Source organism: Uranotaenia lowii, chromosome 3 (assembly GCF_029784155.1).
Source record: "Uranotaenia lowii strain MFRU-FL chromosome 3, ASM2978415v1, whole genome shotgun sequence".
Taxonomy (NCBI): domain Eukaryota; kingdom Metazoa; phylum Arthropoda; class Insecta; order Diptera; family Culicidae; genus Uranotaenia; species Uranotaenia lowii.
The window spans coordinates 148,600,007-148,615,437 of NC_073693.1; the positions used below are offsets into that span (position 1 = coordinate 148,600,007).

Below are 15,431 nucleotides of genomic sequence, written 5' to 3' on the forward strand. Positions count from 1 at the left end.
TATTTGCGTGTTGGGAGGACCGCAAAAGTAGAATCAGCGTGTTGAGAGAACAGCTGAAATGAAACTAATGGCGAGTTGAGAGGACAGCCAATTATTTGCGTGTTGGGAGGACCGCAAAAGTAGAATCAGCGTGTTGAGAGGACAGCTGAATTGAATATTATTGGCGAGTTGAGAGGACAGCCAATTATCTGCGTGTTGGGAGGACCGCAAAGTAGAATCAGCGTGTTGAGAGGACAGCTGAAATGGAATTAATGGCGAGTTGAGAGGACAGCCAATTATTTGCGTGTTGGGAGGACCGCAAAAGTAGAATCAGCGTGTTGAAAGGACAGCTGAAATGAAACTAACGGCGAGTTGTTAGGACAGCCAATTATTTGTGTGTTGGGAGGACCGCGGAAGTAAAAGAGGATGGCCAATCATTTGCGGGTCTGAGAGGACCAAAGAACTAAAATCAGCTGAATTAAAACAAGTGAATTGAAGAGGTAGAAAATAATGTGCGTGTTAGAAGAACCGAAAAGTAAATTCAGCGTGTTTAGAAGACAGCTGAATGGAGAATGAGATGACAGATAATATTAAGGGAGATTTGAAAGACAGATTATGAAGTACCAAGTTGGTTGTAGAAGAAGATGATCTCACGAAAACAGGACGTTATATTGTAAAGAGGAAGGGAAACATGGAACATGACAAGATACGAACGATGAAAAGCTATGAAGAAAAAAGAAGAGTATGAAAAACGGTTAAATAATAAATACAAAAATTAATTTATTGAAGAAGAAGAAGAAGATAGATTAATAATAAAGTGATCAGAAAGTGAGCTGTCAGAGCGATGAAGCGGGTCAAAGTAACAAAGACGAAAAAAATATGGCAAAAAAATAAACAAATAAGGGAAGAAGTAAAAACGCTTAAAAGATCTTTCGTATCTAGTTGATAAAAAAAAAGAACAAAAAAAAACCCGTAAAAATAACAGCCTGATAAGATGGAAGTGAATATAGGTATAGCTAGGAGGAAGGAACTATTACGCTGTTAAATGGATAAACAACCATTATAACTGTAATGATTTGTTTTAAAATGAATATCTAATTGGATGCAAGAATATTCTAGAAGAAATTCTATCAGTTAAGATGGCTGTTTCCACATTTCATTCATGAGAGTTATATGTTGAATGCAACCCTGAAAGATAACGAAGAACAATTTTCGTGGATAGCCAAAACTCAAGAATTCGTTGGAAAGAATATTTAAAAAAGAATCGTGTTTACAAAACTAACAACACTTTTATAGAAGGAGGATACTCAATTCAATGGAAGTTCGTTTGTGTCCTCATGGGAAAAAAAAGTTTGAAACAATAATATTTAAAAAAAAACTATTTGGCAATCTTGGCTTGAGCTTTTCGCAGCTGATCAATATAACATGGCCTCGCTGTGGTCAGTGGAGATTTAGTCTTCCCAAAACTTGAGAGAGTTAGCTCTATCTGAGCTTGCATATGTGTGTTAACTGACGACAGTAACGACCAGCGTTGTCAGATCTACGGATTCCTCCGTAGATCTACGGATTTTAGGCATTTCTTCGGAGCTACGGATCGATGCTCAAAATCAACGGACATTCAGCATTTCCTACGGATTTTCTACGGATTATCGAAAATTAACGGGATTCTACGGATAAACCAAAATTCTACCTGACGACAAAAAAAAGCTCATCATGCTTCATTTAGCAAAATCAGTACATTTTTCGATTTTCGTCAAATCTACGGAATTGAGCGGTTTGCAATCTGGCAACGCTGGTGACGACTACGCTCAAGCGAAACGCAAAAAAAAAAAATGGCTAGCTCATCTGTGCGTCCATGAGATAACGATACGCCGCCGTTCTTGGCTTTCTTTTCTGCGGAGAGGGAGGGGATGAAGATTAGAATCCGCTCTTTCCTTTTCAAAGAGACGCATATCCTCCCACTAATGTATTGTTGTGTAGGTAAATCGCTACGAAAGCTCTCAGCAGCAGCGAACGTTTCCCAACAGCGACACCGACGTCCATCAACGACGTCCTAGGCATTCAGAAAATGAAAGCGCTGAAACAAAGTGAGCGTGCGGCGCTAAGAGAGTTACCTCGTTCTCACCTAGAGGAAGCCTGGAAGCATTTAGGCGTTTTCCATCAGGCTCAATGACGTGGTTTTGTGCTTCCACGACAGCATATATTAAGGCGCATTGTTATTGCGCAAAGTGATGAAATTCTGTGATTGCGGATACCATGTTTGATTGAGCGCGCATTCGGATTGCGTGAAATCCTTAAGTGTTTGTATAATATGTAGTGCCCCTGAAAGATGTTTTTTAAATGAAATTCAAATACAACTAAACATATAGGTATGCCACAAGGTCTCTCGGTTTCGTTTCTTAGAGAATCGTAACTCGATAGGCTTGAACCCTGCACAAACATTTTTAATTTTTTTTTCTTCTTTCCCGAGAGGAAGGGAGATGTGTGGGTCAAGGATGGACGAGAGAATACTTCTATGGATTCTCTCAGGCCAGACTCGAGCATCGCCAGCAGTAGCAACGCGTCATTCGACTGAGCGAGTTGCAGCGTCGGTCCGGAGGACGACATTACCTTGGTGGGTGATTTCATGGTGCATCTGGATTGCACACTACCTAATAAACAAAAATTGAAATTGTTTTTCAACATATTCCTTCAGTTTTACAAAGTGTAGCAAAGCACACCGGGTTTGCTACTCCACGATTCCATTGGTGGGCTGGTATTGAAAACCTATCCGATTCCCTTGTGTTTGATTTTAAACTTGAGCTCGAACTGAAAATCGGTTTGAAAAATAATTCAGCTAAATAATTAATGTTTCCATAAAATTTTAAAATAAATAAATTTTATCGTGATTCATAAGAAATTGGAATCTATATATATAAAAAGCAATTATCTGAATGTTTGTTTGTTTGTTTGTTTGTTTGTTTGTTTGTTTGTTTGTTTGTCCTCTATAGACTCAGCCGTCTTAAGAGCTACAGATCTGAAATTTGGCATGGATGCTCATTAGGACCAGGAATGATGAAAAATGTTTTTAGATTTTTGGACGACCCCTTCTGAAGGGGGTCGTCCATACAAGACAAATATTGTTTTCACGTTATTGACGTTATTTTCCGTCGGATTGTGATGAAAATTTGCACATGAGTGTTTTGAGAGACGATCAATCGGTTCCAGTTATCAAATTTAGGGTCAGGGGTCGGCAAAAGGGGTCGTCCATATCCACTGATTAATGTTTTTGGAATATTGACTGTATTTTACATCGGATTGTGATGAAAATTTGCAAATAAGAGTTTTGAGAGACGAGCAGCCGATTACAGTTATCAAATTTAGGGTCAGGGATTGGCCAAAGGGGTCGTCCATATTCACTGAATAATGTTTTTGGAATATTGGCGTGATTATACACCGGATTGTGATGAAAATTTGCACATTAGTGACGAGACGAGCAATCGATTTCAAGTTTCGAATTGCGGATCAGAAGTCGGCTGAAGGAGTCGTCCATACCCAACTTTAATGTTTTTGCAATTTTGACGTTATTCTACATTGGATTGAGATGAAAATTTCCGCATAGGAGTTTTGAGGGACGCTCTTTTGCTTTCAGGTTTCAAATCTTGCCTCAGAGGTCGGCAAAAGGGGTTATTATCTGTTCACTGTTTTTACGATATTATCTTGATTGAGCATAGAATTGTAATGAAAATTGACACATGGTAGTTTAACAGAAAAGATAATTGATTTCAGTTGTCAAGTTTTGAATCGTGGTAAAAAAAAAGGCCGTCCATGTTAGTTGCTCACCGTTTTCGCGATATTGTCGTGATCATGCATCGGATTGAGATGAAAATGTTCAGATGAGGGTTATAAACTATGAGCAATTGACTCCAGGTAGCATGTTCCGTGTCAAGGGTCGGCGAAAGGGGCGTCTATATTTACTGTTCACTGTTTGCAAGTTCCTGACGTTATTTTACACATAATTTGAAAAGAAAAATGGCACAAGGGAGTTTTGAAGAACGTAAAATTGGTTTCAATTATTGAATTTCGGGCCATGGGACAGAAAAAGAGGGTTTCATTGAAAGTTCAGTGTTTTGTGCAATAATTTTGTTGGAGGCAGTTAATTGATACCAATTTAAGTGTGAAGGTCAGGCAAAAGAGTCGTGCACACAAACAAATAGAACATGTTTCTGCCATAATGTCTAGATTTTGCAATCGATCAAGAAGAAAACACTCTCACATAAATTTTAATAAAAAGCCAATCAACCGTTTAATTTGAATTTCAAGTAATAGTAATAGTAGCGACTTTAAACACTGTTTAATTTTTTCCCCAAAATTGTCGAAAGAATGTTTCAAATTCATTTTCTAAACTCATTTTGACGTACCAATGATTTAAAGCGAAACGAAGTTCGTACGGGATCAGCTAGTTTATTATAAACTTTATTCTATGAATTAGTTGCTTAGAGCAAGATTGCAGAAATCTGTAATCTTTCAAAATCTGTAATTTTTCAAAATTTTGAGTAAATTTTTATCACAGCATCTGTGTCACAGCACACGAAACTTTAAAATATTTAAAGATTTCACAGGATTTTTGAACTTCGAATGGATTTCCATAATTATTAATTTTTGGTCAATATAAAATTTAGGATTCTTAAGCGCCGATGTGATCTAGCGGATAGGCTGGCGCGAGTCTGGTATTGGTACGCCAGGCGTACTGGGTTCGATTCCCGGTATCGGGAAGAAAAACTTTTGGGTTCGAATCCTGTAAGCGGCCGACAGGTAAGATGTGTTTCATTCTATAACTGACTATATAATTGGAATGTTCAATCAGTTGCCAGCTGGCCAGGTATATACACGGATGCCGGAATACCTGTAAGTAAACTAGCCTACCTGATTGATTCGTTCTTCCAAAATATACCTACATCAACACAATACATTCACTACATAACAGTTCAAACGAAGCCATGGGGTCCGGGTATGGTGTACGCGCTGCATTGGAGATTTGTCGAACTTAATAATCTAAGAATGCATGTGAGCACATACTTAGGCAGAAACTGCGGTGAATCCGTGCACCCATGGTGGATAATCAACATACATACATACAATATAAAATTAAGGTTTCTTACTTTGAATAAGAAAAGTATGAAAAGATTTAACTGATTTTCCCCAACTACAATATAAAAATGACCCAATTTATCATGAACTTCCAATGAAATTTAAGAAATCACAAAAAAATCAGATTTTTTTTATCAAAAACATTGATTTAGAGCAATGTACAGTTTTTTTCTGCAAAATCTGTAACTTAAGACATCTTCTTTTGTATTGTCATTACCTTCAAAATTTGTCCGGGACAACATGACCCTAAACACGCACATTCGAATAATCAATACATACTAACAAATATAATTTTTGAGATAAAAAAACTTAAATTTGAGGTTAGAGAAACGATTCTTTTAACATAGGATGCAGTGAATCAAAGTGAAAATTAGTCTTTTTTTAGTAAGAAATAAATTTGAACGGATATTTTGAGAACAATTTTGGAACGCAAAGTTTCTTTGTTTTACGTAAAAACATTAAATTTTGAACTTTAAAATCTTCAAAGATGAAATTTAATTGAAGTTTTCACAGTTACGCAATAGTATTAGGAATAAGAGCTATTGAAGATGTTGACAGAAGAAAATGGTTCCGCTCAAGATCATATTTTAGTTCCGCTCAAGATCAGAATTCTTACTTCAGTAAAACAGCTCTAGAGTTATTAGGATTTACTTTAAAATATTATAAAAATCATCATTAGAAAGCAGAAACCAAGATCTATCCGCTGAACTGAAAAAAATTTGTTCGGATATAACCCATAGCCATCAACTGTTCCAAGTTGCGTCGAATTGAGCCATTTGGTTCCGCTCAAGATCATTTATCCTATACGATATTTTAACACCCTATATCTCGAAATTGATCGCGTTGCTATGATTTTTTTGCGATTATTGAACAAATATTTTTGAAAAAACGTTTTATTTTTTATTATTTTATCATAAAAAATCATCTATTTTCCGTTCAAGCACTGTGTTATTTGCGATTTTTGGTTGCTGCAACGTTATATGCGGCTTCGCATATTGGTCGACAACGTGAGGTATAGTTTACAGTTTGTTGTTGAAAATCATTATAGTATAGCTTTTTCTAGTAAGCCACAGACAGCGCTAGCCTATCTAGGTTGGTTTCACAGCTGCTTGAAATGTGTCGACCCTGACTCGTGATATTGATAACTTTTTTCAATATTTTTCGATCATTTTTTCTGTAAAGGAAATTTTAGCATGTTTCATATTTTCAAAGCCAGAATTGAACTCCTATGAACGTAAAAGAAAGTTGCAGAAATTTATTAAACTGCTTAAAATTGGATTTAGAAATCGATTTCGTCTCTGTTTAGAATTCCAATAGAATAGAGCCACTTTCGTTCGCGCCATAACTAAATAGTGAGCATTGTGGACCTTCGTCGGTTTCGATCCGGAAGAAGGCTACGGCACCACGCCTGCTCGCTGGCGTCGACGAATACATGCAGTTGTAGCGACTCATAGGCGACTCCGGTGGAGCATTCTGCAGATAGCAACGGGGAATTCTCACCTCTTCAATCAACGACAGTTTATTTCTCCACTGTGACCAACGTGTATAGCTCTCGTCATCGATCTTCTCGTCCCAATCACACCCGGTACGCCACAGACGTTGAAGAAGGATTTTGCCATGAATTGTGAATGGAGTAAAGAATCCGAGTGGGTCGAACAAGCTCATCACACAGCGGAGGGCTATCCGCTTTGTCGGTCGCTGATCATCATTTAGGAACGGTGAAAAGTCCTTCCCCAGATTGGTCGAGAAGTAAAGATGTCTTCGTGGGTACACCAGATAATTCCCAGAACGCGTTCTCTTGTTTTGTCATCTTCTGGTTGCGGCGGCACTCGTTTGTCGTCTTCTTTTCCTCCCAGGGCTCGAGTAAACGATCTATCATTCGAAACCCAGCTATGCAGCTCGAATCCAGCTTGTGAGTGCACGTAGCGGACCTGCTTCGCACGGTTGATGGCTTCCTCAGGAGTATCGGCACTGTCGAGATAGTCGTCAACGTAATGCCGACAAATAATAGCTTTCGCAGCGTCCGGAAATTGATCGACGTGATGAGATGCATTCAAATTTTTCACATATTGGGCAGACGTCGGTGAGCAAGCTGCGCCAAAGGTACCCACATCCATAACGTACACTTCGGGCTTGGTGGTAGGGTCTGTTCGAAAGTGGAAACGCAATACATGCTTTTCAGCTTCTCGAATCTGGTATTGGTGGAACATTTCGCGTATGTCCGCCTTGAAAGCCCCGCGACCGGTCGTTCCCGAAATTGTTGAATGATAGCTGGCAGCTGCGGTACGGAGTTTGGCAAGAGTAGCCGACTACGGCGGATTCCAGTGCCGGTCCTTTAAGGCACTCTTGCAGGCGGACGAGGTTCTCGACGTTAGTGAACCCGCAGGCTTCTGTCGAGTTGGTGTAGCTAGTATTGAACAGCGGCCATTCTTCGCTCCTTCCGGTGAAAATCGGTAGCTTCTTGGACAGGACCTGACGGGCGGCTCGTAGTGCCTGGTGGGCCCCGTCCCGTCTCGAGAGCTGTACCTTCCATGTCTTCAGTTGGTTCCCAAACCTGGTTCTTGCAGATGATATTCACGGTTGCCCGGTTGCCACAAAAGGATGGGCTCGCGCGGCGCATCTCTTGGATGGGAGTTGTGTGATGGTGCTGTGCGGGTGGTTGATCATTTATCGCTCGCTTAGCTGGTACTTCCGGATTTCGCCTGGACGTGAGGCACTCACGAACCTCCTGGTCTTCGGTTCCGAACTCGTTGAGATCTTTCAGCCTCGTTTCTGGATCGATGCGGTGAATGAGCCAATCGTTCACCTTTTTTCGACTTTCGCGTTCAGAAAAATCGTTCGGCTCTCCACCAATTGCACCATCGTCGCTTCATATTTCTCTAACCGCCAGTTGGTAGCTGTCACGCTGCAATTTTTCCTGCAGGGCGCGCTGCTTCCGTTGGAAATCGATTTCTTCAGCAAGCTGCGTTTCGAGCATCGCTTTCTCCTGCGCCAGTCGTTTTTCTTGCAGTTCTTTTTCCTGTTGAAAGTGTTTCTGCGCTAGCCGCTGCTCGAGCTCCATATGCCTTTCGCTGATAATCTTTTCCGCCTCAGGCTGCTGTTCCTTTATCGCGAACTCCTCTTCCATTCGACGCATTTCCAGCTCCAATCGTGAAGTGGATCGTTTGCTGCTTTTTGACGCAATCGATTTGCCGTCATCTGGTTGGCTTGCACGGGTGTATCCCAGATCGGAGACGGTTTGATGATTCGATGGTGAATTTTTGCTTCCGGTGGGCGCTTGATTGCCGGGATTCGCCTAAAGAGGTAAGAGTTTCGGAAGAGTTCCGGCAGTGGATTTCTTACCAGACTTTTTCCGAGCATCGGAACTCACGGTGTTCCTCACCGGGTGATTCACTCACGCAAACGAAGTGGAACCATGCCCCACAATCGTCGCAGGCAACCATTTCCTCGTTGTCCGGCTCGGCACATTTGCTGCAGCTTCCCATCTCAAAGTGAGGTTATGCACCAATAAATCTTTTGAGAAATGTTCGGGAAAGTGAAACGCCTTATGTAGCTGCTCGTTTGATTCAGCTCAAATTAAAAAGATAAAGTTTTATTCAGTTTGATAGCTCAAATAGAGTAAGTAAGTTTTGCCGACTTACAGATTTTGATTCGGCTACTACAAAAAAATGTGCCCGGATTCGTGAGTTGCTGCTACCTAATCTGACATAATCAACTATATGAAATATATTTTAAGCTAATGGATACAAAACAATTCTTTTTAAAACTTACATTGTTTTCGGAAATATAGAAATTAACTTTTTACTTTCAACAACTTTTCAATCACTTGAGCTTTTCTCTTCCGATCGCAAACGAAAAACAGTCTTTGCGCTTTTTTTCAGCCGCTGTCACTTACATCCGTCCAGGGAGGCCAGCTGAAGAGATTTTCGCATCTGTGCCCAGTGGTTTTATCAAATAGCACTACAACTATACAAACTGAAAGAAAAAAAAGTATTTTTTTACAATCAACAACCCGTTTGCTTCTAAATACTTTTTGGTTTCATCAGTTGAGCTATTTGTTTGTGAGCCTTGGGAAAAATAGATATTTTAAGATTTTGAAATTGCATTATTACTTATAGAAATAAATTTCAAAAACTAATCAAATTTGCCTATTTGATATTAAACTAATAGGCTTTCAAACGTAGAAAACGGTTTTCAAAAATGCGAACTATTGATGATAATGTGCAAAAATTCATTGTTGGCCAAAGTTACCCCGTTTTACGATACAAGCATTTGATACTCATTTAAAATGCATTAAAAAGAAGAAATCAGTTTTCAGATAATTAACCTAAGAAAATAAGTTATTGATGATTGTGTGGAAGTTGATCAGAATTTCCCCGGTGATCAAATTAACCCCTGTTTACGGTACAGGGATAACACCAGCATAGGGATAACAGTAATGCATTTCTCAAAGATAAATAAAACAAAAAATGTTTCAATGAAGATTTTTATTTTTATAAAGGTTGTTTTGTTTTTCTCATAGCTTGGGTTTGCTTCAATAGGTTATTATCGTACTGCGCATGTATTTCTGTTGCTGCTGTTACCTCCTTCTCGCCAAACTGTGGTTTCTATAATTGTTTGATAATAATCGTAATCATTAGAGTTTAATATTATACAAAGTCAGTACTGTTGTTCCTTTTTCATGTTTGCTGATTTAAGTTCCTAGGAGCTAAGAATACTTCCTCGAGTAGAGTTGTTTGTTTTTAATGTTTCATTAATGTTTTTTTGTGAGATTTTTCTTTGTCTTCTATGCTTTATTCTGTTTAAGCCTAGAAAAACTTTTCTCAGCGCTTCTAATATAAAAGTCTCAACTGTACAACTGCCGTCGCCGATTTGTTTAACTTATTAGATTTTGCTTACGTTTGCTCTCATTCAACTCAACTGGTTTCTTACAAGCTACGCATTCTCGATCATTCATCACGCTGCTTCATAAAGGATTGTGGGCGTTTGTAAATGTTGTTGAAATTTCGCACGTGTTATCTTCGCTTTACTCAGGATTTGTTTTGTGTTTAATATCACCAAAGCTTTCGTACGAAACATATCACCAGTAAAAAGATCCCTTAGGATTTTGCTATATTGAGTTTGGAAGCAAAAACAAAAGGATTTCATAATTTATACGCGTAAAAACCCACAATTGCAGTTAAGCGCTAAATGAACTACGTTTAATCAGTCAATGCTCTTCTCTCACAGATATTTTGTTTTCAATGTTTTCCTTCTTTCTAACAAGCAACTTGCCTAATCCTTTTTTTTTTGTTTTGGCTTACTTCTCATCGACAAACAGGAAACAAAAAAATCAATTGCCAATTTCGATTGCAACTCGGTTTCATCATAACATGTTAAATAGAAATACGCTACTTACTGGTAGTAATATAATAATAATAATAATAATAATAATGATAAGTTGACAGTAAAAATATCGGTCTCCAAAATGGGGTATCTTCCAATTTCGAATTCAGTCTAGAGAGTGTTTTGACCATCCAAAGTTCCTACTAAGAGAGGGAAATGAGAGTTTGGGGGGAGGCGAAAAATTAACTTCCGTCCGGCAGCGTTCCATTTTTCGTTCATCTAGCTTAGTATCTTTTAATTTTGCTGTTTTAACTATCGTAATTCGATTCGAATAGAAATTTCTTTTTGTGTTATGTTTTTTTTTCTTTTTTTTTGTAATATATCAGCATTTACATTTTTTGTTATTTTTTTTCCAGTGTTGAATAATTTATTTCTGTAGAAAATTTCTTACTTAATACATTTCTTTTCTCTCTCCAATGTACACAGTACACTATATGTTTTCTAATTTGCATACTTATTTAACAAATTTACAACATTCAAACAAAACTAATAAGGATCAACAAACATCACTTGAATTTACGGTTTGAGCCTCAGGATTTTCACGGGGATAAACTAACCTCTCTTTAATGAGTCGGGTTGTTCGAAAAAAAAAAAATCTTTTTTGGGAATCGAAGAAAAGGTTAAGCATAAGGAAAGCAAACAAGTTTTGAAAGTTTAAAAATTGGGCTATTTCAAAAAGGTAAATAACTTTTTTTTTTCAAAATACTTGAAATTTGAGAAAAAGAATTTTCAAGACCTCGTTAGTGAAGTGACAAAACGTAGACAAGAATTGTATAATTCGGGGATTATTGCGTCGAAATACACTTCAGCCTGTAATTGCAAACATAAAGTTTTCTAGACATTATTATACGTTTGACATAATAAGTTAAGAAGTTTTACTTTAGGTTTTAAACTAGCTAATTTTGTGTTTAATTTGCATTGATTTTCTGCACCTTCCTATGGATTTTTGTTCGCTTTACACAGGCTGGGGCCTTCTCTATGGCTGTTCTACGAAGTTTAGAATTGTACCAGGCTAAGAAAATTTAAATAATTGATTAACTTTTTAACTACATACATATGTGTCAATATGTCTTCTGTTTGGCCACCGTAAATTGTTCCTTCATTTCTCAGTTGGATTTTCCTTTATTTCACATACAATTCATCTCCCTCTCAGGTTTTTTTTTCAATAATGACTCAACTTTCTTCGTTTAAAATAGTTTATTACACTTTAAATTTGATTGGGTTTCCATTTTTTTCCTTTGACTTTCTTTTTTGCTTACTTCTCGCCAATCATTTTTCTGAGATAATATTACTTTTTTTAGTGTGTACTTGTCTGTTATCCGTGTAGGTTATCTTTAAATCCGAACGTGGAAGAGAGTTCGACTTCTTCTTTGCAGTTAAGGCTCACCTAGCTAGAATGTAGATAAACCCACAGAAAAGTCCGTTGCAACTCTCTCCTCGAATCGTTCGCTTAAACTTACTTCTTGGGAAAAAGCACCGATCTTCAGCTAACTTGTAATAATTTTTCATTTAACGTTTTCACTGTTTTTTTATTACTGATTCCATGGAATCTTTATTGTTAATTTAAATTTAAATACAGTTTTTTGTTTCTCGTTTTTTCATTGACTCTGTACAATTGGGATCGATGTTAAAGTTGAAGGATCTTCGTGGGTTACTGTTATTTAACGTCACAAATTCTAGAAACAAAAAATTCAAAATTCCAGCAAAAAAAACGGATGATGTTTTCCATTTTCTGAAAAAAACATTTTTAATTTGAAATTAAACTCCGTTGTACAATTTTGATTTTGTATAGGATATTGGACAACAGTTTATTTTTTAATACTGATCATGGAATCTCAATTGGAGAACTATAACTGAAACTGTATTCTGATTCTCAATTCTGCAGCATGATTCTGAAGTCTGGATGATAATTACTGAATCAAAATTCAGAACCTGAATCCGGAACCCCTATTCGGAATCTACATAAAATCTGATCTCAAGTCTGAATTTGAATCATGCATTCTGAGTTTGGAACCATGTGTTCTGATTTCTGGGTATTGAGTTTTGGTATGTTTATTCTGAGTTCTGAATTCTCAGTTTAGGGTTCTGATTATTCATCTTTAAATTCTAATTTCTGAATTTCGAGTTAAAATTTTAGGTTCTAAATTCCGAGCTCTGGATTCTGAGTCCTGAATGCGGAGATTTTTAGATTTTGAATTTCGAGTTCTAAATATTTTGCCCTGAGTTCTGAGTTTTGAAGCTTTGAATTACTAACCCTGAGTTCAAAATCTGAATGCTAAAATTCTGAATCTGAAGTTTTTAAAGCTGAGTTTTGAATCTCTATTCTTAATTTAAATCCGGAATCGTGATTCCTTATGATGTTTCTTTTCACAGATTCACAGCTTTGGATTTGAAATAAAAAAAATCTGAGCTCCGAATCCTGAGTTCTGCATGCGGAGTTCTTATTTTTAAATTTCAAGGTCTAAATATTTTGCTCTGAGTTCTGAAGTTTTGAATTAAAAAATCCTGAGTTCAAAAACTGAATGATAAAATTCCGAATCTGAAATTTTCAAGTTGAGTTTCAAATCTCTTTTCTTCATTTAAATCCTGAATCGCTATTCCTTAAGATGTTTCTTTTAACAGATTCTGTAAAAAATTGTTTATATTTTTTATAGAAAGTACTTTTTAAATAACTAAAAGCATTTTTTATAACTTATGTGTTTCAAATCAACATATTTTTTGAGAATTTGAAGAAAATAAAAACAAAGTTTAAAATTCATTCAGTTGAAATTATAAAATTATCAATTCAAAAATATGACTGAAAACGTAAAAACAACCATACCTCCAACAGAGCTGCAAATACTGGACACCTAGCTGTTGGAAAAAATGATATTGACAATAACAGAGGTGAGTTTACACATTTTAGAATAGCTCACTTACAATGCTCATAATTAATTATATTATAATAAACTTCCAGTTTCCTTGAGAAAGACCACACAAAATGGTCGAAACGTCGGGAATTTAAAAAAAAATGTTTGATTAAAATCTAAGACCATAAAAAGCAAAAAATCATTAGTTAAAAACATCTTCACTGTCGAAAACATATATCTATAACTTAAGCCAATGTTATGTGTCAGAATAAAAACTTGAAATCAAATTATAAATTTCTTCAAAGTGTATCAAAATAGAAAACATCAACCTAAGATGACAAGTTTTGTTTCAAAAATTTATGGTTTAAATTGAATTGAAATTAACTGATTTTGCTTTTGGACTAGACAACATTTTAAAGGAGACAACTTGTTCTTTTGACGTTTTTAATCATTTCCGCATTTTCATAACTGTTTCCACTAGGGAGCTAATGCGCCTAAAAGTATTCTATTCCATGGATTTGTTAGAGATTCTCCAACCACTGACTGTGTTATTTTATAAAGTTGTTGTCTTATAGGAAAAAAATTGCAAAAAAAGCAGCGAAGGCTAAGTTATAGTTGTTTATCATATTGCGTGTACTACATATAGCTGAATTACGAGTAAGTTTACTTTAAAAGAGCTTGTTAACATTGGAGTCCAACTAAGTTAAATTCTCCGACTTTCTTCTGTTTTTATAATATTACAAGACTGGAATTTATTCACTTGTTCGAAGAGTTTGTTAAAAAAATTATACATCAAATATTCATTCAATCAGGGATGTATTTTATAATAATTCGATAATTTTTTTAATCGTTCTTAATCAAATTTCAACAGCATTGATTTGTTCATTAGAAAAAAAACTCCGAATTATCTCAGTCAGTCAATAAAATTATTAAATTTAATCAACCAAAACAATGGCAATGCGAGAGTTTAATTTCCGTTCCCGTTATTTCCATCAATAAACTTACAGTTTATATTTACAAGATTTGATGGAATAGTTCAGATGACGGAAACCAAATTTTCGCATCGTCAAGTTTCGGTTTCGTGTTCAGCAAAAAGCAGGCCCTCGAAGATCCGTCAAATTTATGCATTCGATTTCCCTGGTTTTTGGAACCAAAACAGTCGCCTAACTTTAGTTTGCGTATTTCGTATAGCTACGGGTTGTCAAATTTAAGAACACTTAACAAGTAAAGAGTTGTTTTGTTTTGCTTTGCTTTCGTTAGTTCTCTTAGTTTGTAGATAATAAAAATAAATATATGTATATATAAACGTATGCTTCTGCCTTACTCGCTAGAGCTGTATGTGTTTTTTCATGTTATTTTTTTCTTATTTTCTGATCATTTTTTCCTCTCTTACTCGCTAATATTCACAGATGTTCAATGCTTACAAAACCTAACATGGGGTTGCGCGACCGTTAGCGCACTTCAAAGATCATTTTCTGTTTTGCCACTGCTCAATCGTTCATTGCAAGTATACTCGTCGATCGCTGCCAATCCGGATAACACTATCGAGTCGTGACGGCTGCTGGGTTCCGGATCCGGATACCGGAAGCTACGTGCACTCGATGATCATCGGCTGGCTGGATTCGATCACAGTGGGTCGAGTTGTGGCCTCGGGTGCCTGTTGTTGTTGATGTTGCGAAGGCATCTGACCACCTAGATAGTGCATCTGTTGGCCCTGCTGTGGCGGGATGTTTCCGTTCAAAACGCCCGGGTTGTTGTTATTAAGGGTTGTAGTGGGATTCGTGCTGGTGCTGGTGGGGGTTCCGCTGTGATGATGATGATGAACTTTGCCGATCTTCTGAATCACTGCTTCCGAACCGGGATGTCCCGGATGGACGATCATCTGATGATGGTGCCCACCAGGATGGCTCAGATGGGGAGGTTGATGATGCGGGGAAGATGCCAAACCGACAACCATGTGCGGTGGAGATCCAAGGTGCCTTAGCTGGGCGGGTGAAACAGATGGGGGCGCTCCCGGGTGACCCAGGTGCGGGTGTTGCATCTCGTGGTACTCCCGGTGATCCATTTCCGATGAGTCTTTATCTGTTG

General features: G+C 37.2%; 2 protein-coding genes across 8 annotated transcripts in view; both read right to left on the bottom strand.

Moving 5' to 3' along the window:
• Positions 1-6,411: 6,411 nt before the first annotated feature.
• Positions 6,412-6,774, bottom strand: LOC129752716 (uncharacterized). Its single transcript, XM_055748488.1, has one exon. The coding sequence runs from the start codon at positions 6,772-6,774 to the stop codon at positions 6,412-6,414; it is 363 nt and encodes a 120-aa protein (XP_055604463.1).
• Positions 6,775-9,581: 2,807 nt separating this feature from the next.
• The window catches only part of LOC129758632 (PR domain zinc finger protein 1), a 198,516-nt gene continuing 192,666 nt past the window's right edge, over positions 9,582-15,431 (bottom strand). For all 7 annotated transcript variants that reach the window (XM_055756177.1, XM_055756180.1, XM_055756175.1 and 4 more), the window contains one exon: positions 9,582-15,425. In XM_055756177.1, coding sequence (XP_055612152.1) covers positions 14,932-15,425 — 494 coding nt within the window. In that variant the 3' untranslated portion in view covers positions 9,582-14,931. The remainder of the gene's footprint in view (positions 15,426-15,431) is intronic.

Coding starts and splice junctions, on each gene's coding strand:
- LOC129752716 (XM_055748488.1), bottom strand. CDS start 6,774: ATGAGCTTGTTCGACCCACTCGGATTCTTTACTCCATTCACAATTCAT.